Source organism: Pristiophorus japonicus, chromosome 10, assembly GCF_044704955.1.
Source record: "Pristiophorus japonicus isolate sPriJap1 chromosome 10, sPriJap1.hap1, whole genome shotgun sequence".
NCBI lineage: Eukaryota > Metazoa > Chordata > Chondrichthyes > Pristiophoridae > Pristiophorus > Pristiophorus japonicus.
In genome coordinates, this window is record NC_091986.1 from 221,225,919 (window position 1) to 221,241,586 (window position 15,668).

Consider the following 15,668-nt stretch of genomic DNA (forward strand, 5'->3'; position numbering starts at 1 on the left):
GGACTGGCCCGTCCGCGGCAGTGAGCCCCCCCCCCCCCGGGACTGGCCCGTACGCGGCAGTGAGCCCCCCCCCCCCCCCCCCGGGACTGGCCCGTACGCGGCAGTGAGGCCCCCCCCCCCCCGGGACTGGCCCGTACGCGGCAGTGAGCCCCCCCCCCGGGACTGGCCCATCCGCGGCAGTGAGCCCCCCCCCCCCCCCCCGGGACTGGCCCGTACGCGGCAGTGAGCCCCCCCCCCCCGGGACTGGCCCGTACGCGGCAGTGAGCCCCCCCCCCCCCCCCCCCGGGACTGGCCCGTACGCGGCAGTGAGCCCCCCCCCCCCCCCCCGGGACTGGCCCGTACGCGGCAGTGAGCCCCCCTCCCCCCCCCCGGGACTGGCCCGTCCGCGGCAGTGAGCCCCCCCCCCCCCCCCCCCCCTGGGACTGGCCCGTCCGCGGCAGTGAGCCCCCCCCCCCCCCCCCCCTGGGACTGGCCCGTCCGCGGCAGTGAGCCCCCCCCCCACCACCCCCTGGGACTGGCCCATCTGCCAATAACAAAGTGCAGAAAAGGCCAACTTACTTTGCCCAAACGCCGACGTGGTGAATCCGCTTGTGTTGCCGAAGGTCGGCGTGCCAAACTGCGACTTATTGAACATCTTGCCGGTTTACCAAGATCGCCGGAGACTGTGGAGATAAAACAGATGGAGCGCGGGTTTAATCAGAAACCGAGAACGGCGGGCGGTGGGATCAAAATCTCCCAACACAGCATCGTCACCGGGACGTCAGTGCAAGAGGACGCGTGTAACATTCATTCAGTCTCCGTCTGACCCATGATAAACACCTTGCCGCGTAATGATATCTTTCTAAACTCAGGCGGTGTGTGAACGGGATCATTAACACCAGGGCTAAGTGAGAGTAGGTACAGGGCTGTCACTGGGGGCTAAATGGAAGCAGTTTAAAAAAAGCATAAATGAGGCATTGTAATCCACTGAAGGGAATTGCTGGGAGTAGGATTTCTTACCGTTTACTGGTAACGAATAGCTCTTCGCATTGCTGGAACAATCTACACATATAAATGCCTTGAACAGAAAAATGCCCCAAGTTGCTTCACCGGGGTGCAATCAGACAAAAATGGATTTATGTAGCGCCTTTCACAACCACCCGACATCTAAAAGGCGCTTTACAGCCAATGAAGTACTTTTGTAGTGTGGTGACTGTTGTAATGTAGGAAACACGGCAGCCAATTTGCACACAGCAAGCTCCCACAAACAGTGATGTGATAATTACCAGATCATCTGTGTTTTAGTGATGTTGGTTGAGGGATAAATATTGGCCCCAGAACACCAGGGAGAACTTCCCTGCTCTTCTTTGAAATAGTGCCATGGGATCTTTTACGTCCACCTGAGAGAGCATGTTTAATGTCTCATCTGAAAGACTGCCCCTCCGACAGTGCGGCGCTCCCTCAGCACCGCCCCTCCAACAGTGCGGCACTCCCTCAGCACCGCCCCTCCAACAGTGCGGCACTCCCTCAACACCGCCCCTCCAACAGTGCGGCACTCCCTCAACACCGCCCCTCCAACAGTGCGGCACTCCCTCAGTACTGCCCCTCCGACAGTGTGGCACTCCCTCAGTACCGCCCCTCCGACAGTGCGGCTCTCCCTCAGCACCGCCCCTCCGACAGTGCGGCGCTCCCTCAGCACCGCCCCTCCAACAGTGCGGCACTCCCTCAGTACTGCCCCTCCGACAGTGCGGCGCTCCCTCAGTACTGCCCCTCCGACAGTGCGGCGCTCCCTCAGTACTGCCCCTCCGACAGTGCGGCGGGCCTCAGCACTGCCCCCTCCGACAGTGCGGCACTCCCTCAGTACTGCCCCTCCGACAGTGCGGCGCTCCCTCAGCACCGCCCCTCCGACAGTGCGGCGCTCCCTCAGCACCGCCCCTCCGACAGTGCGGCGCTCCCTCAGCACCGCCCCTCCGACAGTGCGGCGCTCCCTCAGCACCGCCCCTCCCACAGTGCGGCGCTCCCTCAGCACTGCATTGGGAGTGTCAGCCTCGATGTGCTCACGTCCCTGGAGTGGAACTTGAACCCACAACCTTCTGACTCAAGAGGCGAGGGTGCTGCCCACTGAGGCCACAGCTGACAATATAGCCAAAGGAGGGGAGTCGAAGAAGTGGGATTGAAGAACGAGGTGGAGAGGCAGAGAGTTTAAGGAAGGAATTCCAGAGCTTGGGGCCGAGGCAGTTGAAGGCACTGCCGACAATTTGGGTTGTGTGGGGTGCACAAAAGGCCAGAGTCAGAGGAAGAGAGTTTGGGAATGTTGTAGGTCGGGAGGAGGTTTCAGAGATTGGGAGCAGCGAGGCCATGAAGAGATTTAATGTAGGTCAGCAGGGAGCAGCAGTCAGGGTGGGTAACAGGACCTGGCTCAGGTTGGGGTGCAGGATGGGAGGACGACCAGGAGAGAACTGGAACAGTCAAGTGTGGAGGTCTGGATGAGGGTTTCGGCAGGCGCACGAAGGCTGGAGACGTTACGGAGGTGGAAGCAGACAGTTGGGGCGATGGAGAGGACATGGGATCAGAAACTCCAGTCGGGGTAACGAATACGATGGAGTATGCGCGAACAGCCTGGCTCAGCCTGACACAGTGGCCAGGGAGGGGGATGGAATGAGCGACGAAGGGACGGTGTGTGAGACGGAGAGCGAAGACACTGGCTCCAATCATCGCCAAGTTTAACCGGAGGAAACTGCTGTAAATTATTGGATGTCGGACATCCCAAAGTGCTCACAAGTCAGTGAGAGATCCGGCAAGTTTGCCTTTATGTTGCTAGAGGTGTTACAGGAGTCAGCGGGTGACCAACAACTTGTATTTATATAGCGCTGTTAACATAGTGAAACGTCCCCAGGCGCTATAAGACAAAACAAATAACTGACACCGAGGCACATAAGTAGAAATTAGGGCAGCTGAGCAAAAGCTGGGTCAAAGAGGTAGGCATTAAGGAGCGTCTTAAAGGAGGAGAGTTAGGGAGGTTTAGGGAGGGAGTTCCAGAGTTTGGGGCCCAGGCAGCTGAAGGCACGGCCACCGATGGTGTAGCGATTATAATCGGGGATGCTCAGGAGGGCAGAGATCTTTGGGTGTTGAGGCTGAAGGAGATTACAGAGATAGGGAGGGGCGAGGGCCATGGAGGGATTTGTAAACAAGGATGGGAATTTTGAAATCAAGGCATTGCTTAACCGGGAGCCAATGTAGGTCAGCGAGCACAGGGGGTGATGGGTGAGCGGGACTCAGTGCGAGTTAGGACACGGGGCAGTGAGCACAGGGGCTGATGGGTGAGCGGGACTCGGTGCGAGTTCGGACACGGGGCAGTGAGCACAGGGGATGATGGGTGAGCGGGACTCGGTGCAAGTTAGGACACGGGGCAGTGAGCACAGGGGGTGATGGGTGAGCGGGACTCGGTGCGAGTTAGAACACGGGCACCCGAGTTTTGGATGACCTCTAGTTTACATCGGGTAGAATGTGAGAGGCCGGCCAGGAGTGCGTTGGAATAGTGAAGTCTGGAGGTAACAAAGGCACGGATGAGGGTTTCAGCGGATGAACTGAGGCAGGGGGTGGAGACGGGCGATGTTACGGAGCTGGAAATAGGCGGCCTTAGTTATGCTGCGGATATGTGGTCGGAAGTTCATCTCAAGATCAAGTATGACATCAGGATTGCGAACAGTCTGGTTCAGCCTCTGACAGGAGTTCGGGAGAGGGTTGGAGCTGATGGCAGGGATCAATGGCTTCGGTCTAGAAAACCCCGAGTTTGAGAAATTGAATTCCGTTTTTAAAGAAAATAATCTGGAAATGAAGAGCCAATCTCAGTAAAAGTGAACTTGAAGTTGTCGGGTTATCATTAAAAAGCAAACTGGTTCTGCGATGTCATAGAATGTTACGACAGGAGTTCATTCGGCCCATCGTGTCCATGTCGGTCGAAAAAGAGCCATCAGCCTAACTCAACCTCCAGCTCTCGGTCCGTAGCCCTGTCGGTTACGGCACTTCAAGTGCACATCCAAGTACTTTTTAAATGTGGTGAGGGTTTCTACCACCCTTTCAGGCAGTGAGATCCAGACCCCCACCACCCTCTGGGTGAAATAATGTTTCCTCATCTCCCCTCTAATCAACAGTGTTAACTGTGGTTCAGTGGGCAGCACACTCGCCCGACTCAGAAGGTTCTCTGTTCAAGTATCATAACAGGCACTTGCGCACAAATAAAATAGAGTGCAGTACCGGGAGGGAGCGCCGCACCGTCAGAGGGGCGGCACCGAGAGGGAGACGTTAAACCGAGACTTCGTCTGCTCTCTCAAGTAGATGTAAAAGATCCCACAGCACTATTTCGAAGAGCAGGGAAGTTCTCCCCGGTGTCCTGGGGCCAATATTTATCCCTCAAACATAACATTTAAAAAAAAAACAGATTAACTGGTCATTATCACATTGCTGTTTGTGGGAGCTTGCTGTGCACAAACTGGATGCCGCGTTTCCTACACTGCAACAGTGACCACACTGCAAAAGTACTTCATTGGCTGTAAAGCGCTTTGAGACGTCGGGTTGTCTTGAAAGGTGATATATAAATGCAAGATTTACTTTCTATCTATTCCTTCTACCAACTACTTTAAATCTGTGCCCCAAGTTACTGTCCTGGGTAGGAAACCTGCTGTCCTTACCCGGTCTGGGCCTATACGTGACTCCAGACCCACACAAGCTGGGTAAAACTAGCAGCCAGCCCCTAGCGGTTCAAGACGGCAGCTCACCACCATCTTCTCAGGACAACCAGGGGATGGGCAATAAATACTGGCCTTGCCAGCGATGCCCACATCCCGGGAATCGATTAAATTGAAAGGGACAAGCATTGGGGCACTTTTAAATTATTTTTAACCCACAAGCCAGAGAGCTGGACACTCTTCAACACAACCCCTTGTCACACCATCACCAAAATTCCACACAGCATAATGCAGCAGCACAAAGGCATTCCAAAAAGGAAGCACTGTTACATAACGTAAGAAATAGGAGCAGGAGTCGGCCATTCGGCCCCTCGAGCCTGCTCCACCATTCAATAAGATCACGGCTGATCCGATCATGGACTCAGCTCCACTTTCCCGCCCGCTCCACATAATCCTTTACTCCCCTATCGCTCAAAAATCTGTCTATGACCCAGCCTCCACAGCTCTCTGGGGCAGAGAATTCCACAGATTTACAACCCTCAGAAGAAATTTCTCATCTCATAATGGGCGACCCCTTATTCTGAAACTATGCCCCCTCGTTCTTGATTCCTCTCTGCATCTACCCTGTCGAGCCCCCTCAGAATCTTATACGTTTTGATAAGATCACCTCTCATTCTTCTAAACTCCATGAGTACAGGCCTTCAGAAGTCAATCCCCTCATCTCCGGAATCAACCGAGGGAACCTTCTCTGAACAGCCTCCAATGCAAGTACATCCCTCCTTAAATACGGAGACCAAAACTGTACGCAGTACTCCAGGTGTGGCCTCACCAATCCCCTGTACAGTTGTAGCAGGACTTCTCTGCTTTTATACTCTATCCCCCCGGCAATAAAGGCCAACATTCCATTTGCCTTCCTGATCACTTGCTGTACCTGCATACTAACCTTTTGCGTTTCATGCACAAGGACCCCCAGGTCCCGCGCAGCATTTTATAATCACTCTCCATTTAAATTATAATTTGCTTTTTTATTTTTCCTGCCAAAGTGGGATAACTTCATATTTCCCACATTATACTCCATCTGCCAAATGGTTGCCCACTCACTTAGCCTGTCTATATCCCTTTGCAGATTCTGTGTGTCCTCTTCACAACTTGCTTTCCCACCCATCTTTGTATCAGAAAACTTGGCTACATTACACTCGGTCCCTTCATCCAAGTCATCAATATAGATTGTAAATAGTTGAGGCCCCAGCACTGATCCCTGCGGCACCCCACTAGTTACTGGTTGCCAACCTGAGAATGAACCATTTATCCCGACTCTGTTAATCCTCTATCCATGCTAATATATTACCCCCAACCCCGTGAACCTTTATCTTGTGCCGTAACCTTTTATGTGGCACCTTATCGAATGCCTTCTGGAAATCTAAATACACCACATCCACTGGTTCCCCCTTATCCACCCTGCTCGGTACATCCTTAAAGAATTCCAGCAAATTTGTCAAACATAATTGCCCTTTTATAAAACCATGCTGACTCTGCTTGACTGACTACATTATGTTTTTCCAAATGTCCTGCTACTACTTCCTTAATAATGGACTCCAGCATTTTTCCAACGACAGATGTCTGGCTAACTGGTCTATAGTTTCCTGCTTTCTGTCTGCCTCCTTTTTTTTTTTAAAAACTTAAATATTAAATGATTTACATTTAAATTAAATTAGAAATAAATAGTTCAGGTTTGCCAACCAAAGATTTGACTCTTCTAAAACGTTCATGGTAACTTTAATTGTCAAGACTATGTAGATCCCCAGAAATCAATTGGGCAACCAAGGTGTGTTTTTTTTCCCCCAAAAGCATCCATAGTTTAATTTATGGAACAAACCCATCGGTTCGAGCAGCTTACACTGAAGAATTGGACACTCCCTTTCTCTTGCTCAATAGGTCACTCCCACCTCCCCAATCCTGCTCTGCAAGATAGGCAGCGGACATGATGGGCCAAATGACCTCCTTCTGTGCCATCAATTTCTATGATTCTATGTTCCCTTATTCCTAAAAGGTACAGGCCAGGGGTGGGAGGGAGGGAGACAGGCATTTCCATGGCTCTAAGACCAGAAGCAGCCTCAAACGCTGGTTAAACAGCAGACTGCACCCTCGGCAGGTATTTGGCAGGGACATGACCGAGGAAGCACAGGGCTGATGGTGCAAGTCAGTACTACACCACACTGTAACATGCAATTATATAAACACCTTAGCACAACAACACAAGGTGCTTCGGAGAATCGTAGCCAGAAATAATCGACATCGAGCCAAAGATAGTTTTTTTTTTAAAAAAGGTGCTTAAAGTTGATGAAATTAAAGAGAATCGGAAAGGTTTAAGGAGGGAATTCCAGAGCTCGAGACCCGGCAGCTGAAGGCACACAACAACATAAACAGGAACAGGATGTACACTTAAAGAGCCATGACCTAAAGGGCTACCGACCTAGTGCTGGAAGGTGGGATTCGGCTGGGTAGCTCTTTTTCGACCGACACCGAAGAGGTGGGCCGAATGGTCACTTTTTGTGTCTAATTATTCTATGATTCTACTCTATATCATTCGGCCCCTCGAGCCTGCTCCCCCAATCAATAAAATCATGACTGATGGGGAGTGGGACTGGCTGAAGTGCTCTTGCAGAGAGCCGGCACGGGCTCAACGGGCCGAATGGCCTCCTCCTACGCTGTGACGATTCTATACCTCCACTATCTCCATACCATTTGAATCCCTTAATATCCAAAAAATCTATCGATCTCCGTCTTGAGCATACCCAACGACTGAGTCCCCAATGGTGGAGCGATTAAAATCGGGGATACCGAATTGGAGGAGCGCAGAGATCTCGGAGGGATTTGAGGCTGGAGGAGATTAGAGACAGGGAGGGGGTTAGGGTTAGAGGCGAAGCCATGGAGGGATTCGAACGCAAGGATGAGGATTATTTTTAAATCGAGGCGTTGCCGGACCGCGAGTAAATGTAGGTCAGCGAGCACCGGGGTGATGGGTGAGCGGGATTTGGTGCGAGTTTTGGATGAGCTGAAGTTTATGGAGGGTGGGGTATGGGAAGTTGGGCCAGGAGTGCGTTGAAATGGTCGGACCTGGAAGCAACAAAGGCATGGATGAGTAACTCAGCTCGGGGTCAAACGGGACACCAAGGTCGCCAGCAGTCAGACTCAGCCCCAGTCAGTGGCCAGGGAGGGGCCCAGAATCCCTGGCGGGGCCCACGACAATGGCTTAGATCTTCAGATTGTTCAGCTGGAGGACATCCACTCTACTGACCTCAACACAAATGCTGAACTCAAACTAGTGAGTGCGCCAAGTGTAGATCTGCACTCCACTCGGAACTCCTTCATGCCAGATCAGCCAAAGGTGGGCAGAGGAAACGTTACAAGGACACCCTCAAAGCCTCCCTGATAAAGTGCAACATCCCCACCGACACCTGGGAGTCCCTGGTCAAAGTGCATCCGGGAGCTGAGCACCTCGAGTCTCGTCGCCGAGAGCATGCAGAAATCAAGTGCAGACAACGGAAGGAGCGTGCGGCAAACCAGACTCCTCACCCACCCCTTCCCTCAACTACTGTCTGTTCCACCTGTGACAGGGACTGTGGTTCTCGTATTGGACTGTTCAGTCACCTAAGGACTCATTTTAAGAGTGGAAGCAAGTCTTCCTCATTTCCGAGGGACTGCCATTGATGATGAGATCTGCAAACATCTCCCGGTGTGCTGGAGATCTTAAAACAAAAATTCAGAGCTAAGGATTCATTTACTGATAATTAAGAGCAGCGCCATTATAAACACCACACTCAACTCCCAAGTGAAGCCTCTCAGGTGGACACAAAAGATCCCAAGGCTACTATTTTGAAGAGCAGGGGGAGTTCTCCCCGGTATCCTGGGGCCAATATTTATCCCTCAATAAATATCAATAAAATAGATTATCTGGTCATTATCGCATTGCTGCTTGTGGGAGCTTGCTGTGCGCAAATTTGGCAGCCGTCTTTCCCACATTACAGCAGTGACTACACGTAATTGGCTGTAAAGCGCTTTGGGACGTCCAGAGGATGTGAAAGCTACCACAGAAATGCAAGTCTTTCCTCCTTTTGGAGAACTCAGTTCTGCACCAAATGCTATTATCCACGGAGAGGAAGAATGAATAATGGGATGCAAGCTCCACTGTCGGTCAAAACGCACTGTTAACATTAAAAACTGCAGCCAACAGCAAGCCGAAGATTTTGTATTAATGGAGCCCCATCATCAGGTGTCTGAAAACACCCCAAAGCACATCACTCGCTGAATTATTTACAAATGTTCTGCAGGTTGTCTCTCCTTACTGCAACTTCCCTTGTGCAGGTAGTGAGAGGACAGATATTGAGGGACGCACACAGGCACGGAACCATCCTGTTTAAACCAGGAGTCGCCAGGATGAATGCAAAGTGCCCCTGGGTACAGACACAAATTAACAAAACTCTTCACTTCTGCATTCTTCAGAGAGTGTCAAACAGGTGCAACAGACACAAATCCCAGTCAAATCATGCCACAACAGTGTATGCGGGAATACAGACGATTTAAACCAGCAGCTCAGGTTTCAGAATCAGTCCAAAGTGCTTCCCTCGCTCTCTCCCTCCCTCCCTTCCTTCCTTCTCGTGCTCTCTCTCCTTCCCTTTCTCCTATCACACTTGAGCTACTGTGAACAGTTCCAATCTCCATATTTTTAAACGGATATAGAGGTAGTGGAGGAGGTGCGAAGATTCGCTGGGATCTGGCATCCCGGGGAAAGGGAGAGCGGGCGGGCGAGCGCGAGGGGGAAGGGAGGAGGAGGAGGAGGGCGCGAGGGGGAAGGGAGGAGGAGGAGGAGGAGGGCGCGAGGGGGAAGGGAGGAGGAGGAGGAGGAGGGCGCGAGGGGGAAGGGAGGAGGAGGAGGAGGAGGGCGCGAGGGGGAAGGGAGGAGGAGGAGGAGGGCGCGAGGGGGAAGGGAGGAGGAGGAGGAGGGCGCGAGGGGGAAGGGAGGAGGAGGAGGAGGGCGCGAGGGGGAAGGGAGGAGGAGGAGGAGGGCGCGAGGGGGAAGGGAGGAGGAGGAGGAGGGCGCGAGGGGGAAGGGAGGAGGAGGAGGAGGGCGCGAGGGGGAAGGGAGGAGGAGGAGGAGGAGAGCGCGAGGGGGAAGGGAGGAGGAGGAGGAGGAGAGCGCGAGGGGGAAGGGAGGAGGAGGAGGAGGAGAGCGCGAGGGGGAAGGGAGGAGGAGGAGGAGGAGAGCGCGAGGGGGAAGGGAGGAGGAGGAGGAGGAGAGCGCGAGGGGGAAGGGAGGAGGAGGAGGAGGAGAGCGCGAGGGGGAAGGGAGGAGGAGGAGGAGGAGAGCGCGAGGGGGAAGGGAGGAGGAGGAGGAGGAGAGCGCGAGGGGGAAGGGAGGAGGAGGAGGAGGAGCGCGAGGGGGAAGGGAGGAGGAGGAGGAGAGCGCGAGGGGGAAGGGAGGAGGAGGAGGAGAGCGCGAGGGGGAAGGGAGGAGGAGGAGGAGAGCGCGAGGGGGAAGGGAGGAGGAGGAGGAGAGCGCGAGGGGGAAGGGAGGAGGAGGAGGAGGAGAGCGCGAGGGGGAAGGGAGGAGGAGGAGGAGGAGAGCGCGAGGGGGAAGGGAGGAGGAGGAGGAGGAGAGCGCGAGGGGGAAGGGAGGAGGAGGAGGAGGAGAGCGCGAGGGGGAAGGGAGGAGGAGGAGGAGGAGAGCGCGAGGGGGAAGGGAGGAGGAGGAGGAGGAGAGCGCGAGGGGGAAGGGAGGAGGAGGAGGAGGAGAGCGCGAGGGGGAAGGGAGGAGGAGGAGGAGGAGAGCGCGAGGGGGAAGGGAGGAGGAGGAGGAGGAGAGCGCGAGGGGGAAGGGAGGAGGAGGAGGAGGAGAGCGCGAGGGGGAAGGGAGGAGGAGGAGGAGGAGAGCGCGAGGGGGAAGGGAGGAGGAGGAGGAGGAGAGCGCGAGGGGGAAGGGAGGAGGAGGAGGAGGAGAGCGCGAGGGGGAAGGAGGAGGAGGAGGAGGAGAGCGCGAGGGGGAAGGGAGGAGGAGGAGGAGGAGAGCGCGAGGGGGAAGGGAGGAGGAGGAGGAGGAGAGCGCGAGGGGGAAGGGAGGAGGAGGAGGAGGAGAGCGCGAGGGGGAAGGGAGGAGGAGGAGGAGAGCGCGAGGGGGAAGGGAGGAGGAGGAGGAGGAGAGCGCGAGGGGGAAGGGAGGAGGAGGAGGAGGAGAGCGCGAGGGGGAAGGAGGAGGAGGAGGAGGAGAGCGCGAGGGGGAAGGGAGGAGGAGGAGGAGGAGAGCGCGAGGGGGAAGGGAGGAGGAGGAGGAGGAGAGCGCGAGGGGGAAGGGAGGAGGAGGAGGAGGAGAGCGCGAGGGGGAAGGGAGGAGGAGGAGGAGGAGAGCGCGAGGGGGAAGGGAGGAGGAGGAGGAGGAGAGCGCGAGGGGGAAGGGAGGAGGAGGAGGAGGGAGAGCGCGAGGGGGAAGGGAGGAGGAGGAGGAGGAGAGCGCGAGGGGGAAGGGAGGAGGAGGAGGAGGAGAGCGCGAGGGGGAAGGGAGGAGGAGGAGGAGGAGAGCGCGAGGGGGAAGGGAGGAGGAGGAGGAGGAGAGCGGAGGGGGAAGGGAGGAGGAGGAGGAGGAGAGCGCGAGGGGGAAGGGAGGGAGGAGGAGGAGGAGAGCGCGAGGGGGAAGGGAGGAGGAGGAGGAGGAGAGCGCGAGGGGGAAGGGAGGAGGAGGAGGAGGAGAGCGCGAGGGGGAAGGGAGGAGGAGGAGGAGGAGAGCGCGAGGGGGAAGGGAGGAGGAGGAGGAGGAGAGCGCGAGGGGGAAGGGAGGAGGAGGAGGAGGAGAGCGAGGGGGAAGGGAGGAGGAGGAGGAGGAGAGCGCGAGGGGGAAGGGAGGAGGAGGAGGAGGAGAGCGCGAGGGGGAAGGGAGGAGGAGGAGGAGGAGAGCGCGAGGGGGAAGGGAGGAGGAGGAGGAGGAGAGCGGCGAGGGGGAAGGGAGGAGGAGGAGGAGGAGAGCGCGAGGGGGAAGGGAGGAGGAGGAGGAGGAGAGCGCGAGGGGGAAGGGAGGAGGAGGAGGAGGAGAGCGCGAGGGGGAAGGGAGGAGGAGGAGGAGGAGAGCGCGAGGGGGAAGGGAGGAGGAGGAGGAGGAGAGCGCGAGGGGGAAGGGAGGAGGAGGAGGAGGAGAGCGCGAGGGGGAAGGGAGGAGGAGGAGGAGGAGAGCGCGAGGGGGAAGGGAGGAGGAGGAGGAGGAGAGCGCGAGGGGGAAGGGAGGAGGAGGAGGAGGAGAGCGCGAGGGGGAAGGGAGGAGGAGGAGGAGGAGAGCGCGAGGGGGAAGGGAGGAGGAGGAGGAGGAGGAGAGCGCGAGGGGGAAGGGAGGAGGAGGAGGAGGAGAGCGCGAGGGGGAAGGGAGGAGGAGGAGGAGGAGAGCGCGAGGGGGAAGGGAGGAGGAGGAGGAGGAGGAGCGCGAGGGGGAAGGGAGGAGGAGGAGGAGGAGAGCGCGAGGGGGAAGGGAGGAGGAGGAGGAGGAGAGCGCGAGGGGGAAGGGAGGAGGAGGAGGAGGAGAGCGCGAGGGGGAAGGGAGGAGGAGGAGGAGGAGAGCGCGAGGGGGAAGGGAGGAGGAGGAGGAGGAGAGCGCGAGGGGGAAGGGAGGAGGAGGAGGAGGAGAGCGCGAGGGGGAAGGGAGGAGGAGGAGGAGGAGAGCGCGAGGGGGAAGGGAGGAGGAGGAGGAGGAGAGCGCGAGGGGGAAGGGAGGAGGAGGAGGAGGAGAGCGCGAGGGGGAAGGGAGGAGGAGGAGGAGGAGAGCGCGAGGGGGAAGGGAGGAGGAGGAGGAGGAGAGCGCGAGGGGGAAGGGAGGAGGAGGAGGAGGAGAGCGCGAGGGGGAAGGGAGGAGGAGGAGGAGGAGAGCGCGAGGGGGAAGGGAGGAGGAGGAGGAGGAGAGCGCGAGGGGGAAGGGAGGAGGAGGAGGAGGAGAGCCGAGGGGGAAGGGAGGAGGAGGAGGAGAGCGCGAGGGGGAAGGGAGGGAGGAGGAGGAGAGCGAGGGGGAAGGGAGGAGGAGGAGGAGAGCGCGAGGGGGAAGGGAGGAGGAGGAGGAGAGCGCGAGGGGGAAGGGAGGAGGAGGAGGAGGAGAGCGCGAGGGGGAAGGGAGGAGGAGGAGGAGGAGAGCGCGAGGGGGAAGGGAGGAGGAGGAGGAGGAGAGCGCGAGGGGGAAGGGAGGAGGAGGAGGAGGAGAGCGCGAGGGGGAAGGGAGGAGGAGGAGGAGGAGAGCGCGAGGGGGAAGGGAGGAGGAGGAGGAGGAGAGCGCGAGGGGGAAGGGAGGAGGAGGAGGAGGAGAGCGCGAGGGGGAAGGGAGGAGGAGGAGGAGGAGAGCGCGAGGGGGAAGGGAGGAGGAGGAGGAGGAGAGCGCGAGGGGGAAGGGAGGAGGAGGAGGAGGAGAGCGCGAGGGGGAAGGGAGGAGGAGGAGGAGGAGAGCGCGAGGGGGAAGGGAGGAGGAGGAGGAGGAGAGCGCGAGGGGGAAGGGAGGAGGAGGAGGAGGAGAGCGCGAGGGGGAAGGGAGGAGGAGGAGGAGAGAGCGCGAGGGGGAAGGGAGGAGGAGGAGGAGGAGAGCGCGAGGGGGAAGGGAGGAGGAGGAGGAGAGCGCGAGGGGGAAGGGAGGAGGAGGAGGAGGAGAGCGCGAGGGGGAAGGGAGGAGGAGGAGGAGGAGAGCGCGAGGGGGAAGGGAGGAGGAGGAGGAGGAGAGCGCGAGGGGGAAGGGAGGAGGAGGAGGAGGAGAGCGCGAGGGGGAAGGGAGGAGGAGGAGGAGGAGAGCGCGAGGGGGAAGGGAGGAGGAGGAGGAGAGCGCGAGGGGGAAGGGAGGAGGAGGAGGAGAGCGCGAGGGGGAAGGAGGAGGAGGAGGAGGAGAGCGCGAGGGGGAAGGGAGGAGGAGGAGGAGAGCGCGAGGGGGAAGGGAGGAGGAGGAGGAGGAGAGCGCGAGGGGGAAGGGAGGAGGAGGAGGAGGAGAGCGCGAGGGGGAAGGGAGGAGGAGGAGGAGAGCGCGAGGGGAAGGGAGGAGGAGGAGAGCGCGAGGGGGAAGGGAGGAGGAGGAGAGAGGGAGAGCGGGAAGGGGGAGGGAGGAGGAGGAGGAGAGCGCGAGGGGAAGGGAGGAGGAGGAGGAGGAGCGCGAGGGGGAAGGGAGGAGGAGGAGGAGAGCGCGAGGGGGAAGGGAGGAGGAGGAGGAGAGCGCGAGGGGGAAGGGAGGAGGAGGAGGAGAGCGCGAGGGGGAAGGGAGGAGGAGGAGGAGAGCGCGAGGGGGAAGGGAGGAGGAGGAGGAGAGCGCGAGGGGAAGGGAGGAGGAGGAGGAGAGCGCGAGGGGGAAGGGAGGAGGAGGAGGAGAGCGCGAGGGGGAAGGGAGGAGGAGGAGGAGGAGAGCGCGAGGGGGAAGGGAGGAGGAGGAGGAGAGCGCGAGGGGGAAGGGAGGAGGAGGAGGAGAGCGCGAGGGGGAAGGGAGGAGGAGGAGGAGAGCGCGAGGGGGAAGGGAGGAGGAGGAGGAGAGCGCGAGGGGGAAGGGAGGAGGAGGAGGAGAGCGCGAGGGGGAAGGGAGGAGGAGGAGGAGAGCGCGAGGGGGAAGGGAGGAGGAGGAGGAGGAGCGCGAGGGGGAAGGGAGGAGGAGGAGGAGAGCGCGAGGGGGAAGGGGAGGAGGAGGAGAGCGCGAGGGGGAAGGGAGGAGGAGGAGGAGAGCGCGAGGGGGAAGGGAGGAGGAGGAGGAGAGCGCGAGGGGGAAGGGAGGAGGAGGAGGAGAGCGCGAGGGGGAAGGGAGGAGGAGGAGGAGAGCGCGAGGGGGAAGGGAGGAGGAGGAGGAGAGCGCGAGGGGGAAGGGAGGAGGAGGAGGAGAGCGCGAGGGGGAAGGGAGGAGGAGGAGGAGAGCGCGAGGGGGAAGGGAGGAGGAGGAGGAGAGCGCGAGGGGGAAGGGAGGAGGAGGAGGAGAGCGCGAGGGGGAAGGGAGGAGGAGGAGGAGAGCGCGAGGGGGAAGGGAGGAGGAGGAGGAGAGCGCGAGGGGGAAGGGAGGGAGGAGGAGGAGGAGGAGGAGGAGAGCGCGAGGGGGAAGGGAGGAGGAGGAGGAGAGCGCGAGGGGGAAGGGAGGAGGAGGAGGAGAGCGCGAGGGGGAAGGGAGGAGGAGGAGGAGGAGAGCGCGAGGGGGAAGGGAGGAGGAGGAGGAGAGCGCGAGGGGGAAGGGAGGAGGAGGAGGAGGAGAGCGCGAGGGGGAAGGGAGGAGGAGGAGGAGAGCGCGAGGGGGAAGGGAGGAGGAGGAGGAGGAGAGCGCGAGGGGGAAGGGAGGAGGAGGAGGAGAGCGCGAGGGGGAAGGGAGGAGGAGGAGGAGAGCGCGAGGGGGAAGGGAGGAGGAGGAGGAGAGCGCGAGGGGGAAGGGAGGAGGAGGAGGAGAGCGCGAGGGGGAAGGAGGAGGAGGAGGAGAGCGCGAGGGGGAAGGGAGGAGGAGGAGGAGAGCGCGAGGGGGAAGGGAGGAGGAGGAGGAGAGCGCGAGGGGGAAGGGAGGAGGAGGAGGAGAGCGCGAGGGGGAAGGGAGGAGGAGGAGGAGAGCGCGAGGGGGAAGGGAGGAGGAGGAGGAGAGCGCGAGGGGGAAGGGAGGAGGAGGAGGAGAGCGCGAGGGGGAAGGGAGGAGGAGGAGAGCGCGAGGGGGAAGGGAGGAGGAGGAGGAGAGCGCGAGGGGGAAGGGAGGAGGAGGAGGAGAGCGCGAGGGGGAAGGGAGGAGGAGGAGGAGAGCGCGAGGGGGAAGGGAGGAGGAGGAGGAGAGCGCGAGGGGGAAGGGAGGAGGAGGAGGAGAGCGCGAGGGGGAAGGGGAGGAGGAGGAGGAGAGCGCGAGGGGGAAGGGAGGAGGAGGAGGAGAGCGCGAGGGGGAAGGGAGGAGGAGGAGGAGAGCGCGAGGGGGAAGGGAGGAGGAGGAGGAGAGCGCGAGGGGGAAGGGAGGAGGAGGAGGAGAGCGCGAGGGGGAAGGGAGGAGGAGGAGGAGAG

General features: G+C 59.4%; 2 protein-coding genes across 2 annotated transcripts in view; one reads left to right on the plus strand and one right to left on the minus strand.

Moving 5' to 3' along the window:
• nup98 (nucleoporin 98 and 96 precursor) overlaps window positions 1–15,668 on the minus strand; it is a 131,632-nt gene that overhangs the window by 115,419 nt on the left and 545 nt on the right. Inside the window, 1 exon segment of the mRNA XM_070892613.1 lies at window positions 559–662. Coding sequence (XP_070748714.1) covers window positions 559–634 — 76 coding nt within the window. The 5' untranslated portion in view covers window positions 635–662.
• The window catches only part of LOC139275321 (interferon-inducible GTPase 5-like), a 314,503-nt gene that overhangs the window by 50,385 nt on the left and 248,450 nt on the right, over window positions 1–15,668 (plus strand). The gene's annotated exons all lie outside the window — the stretch shown is intronic.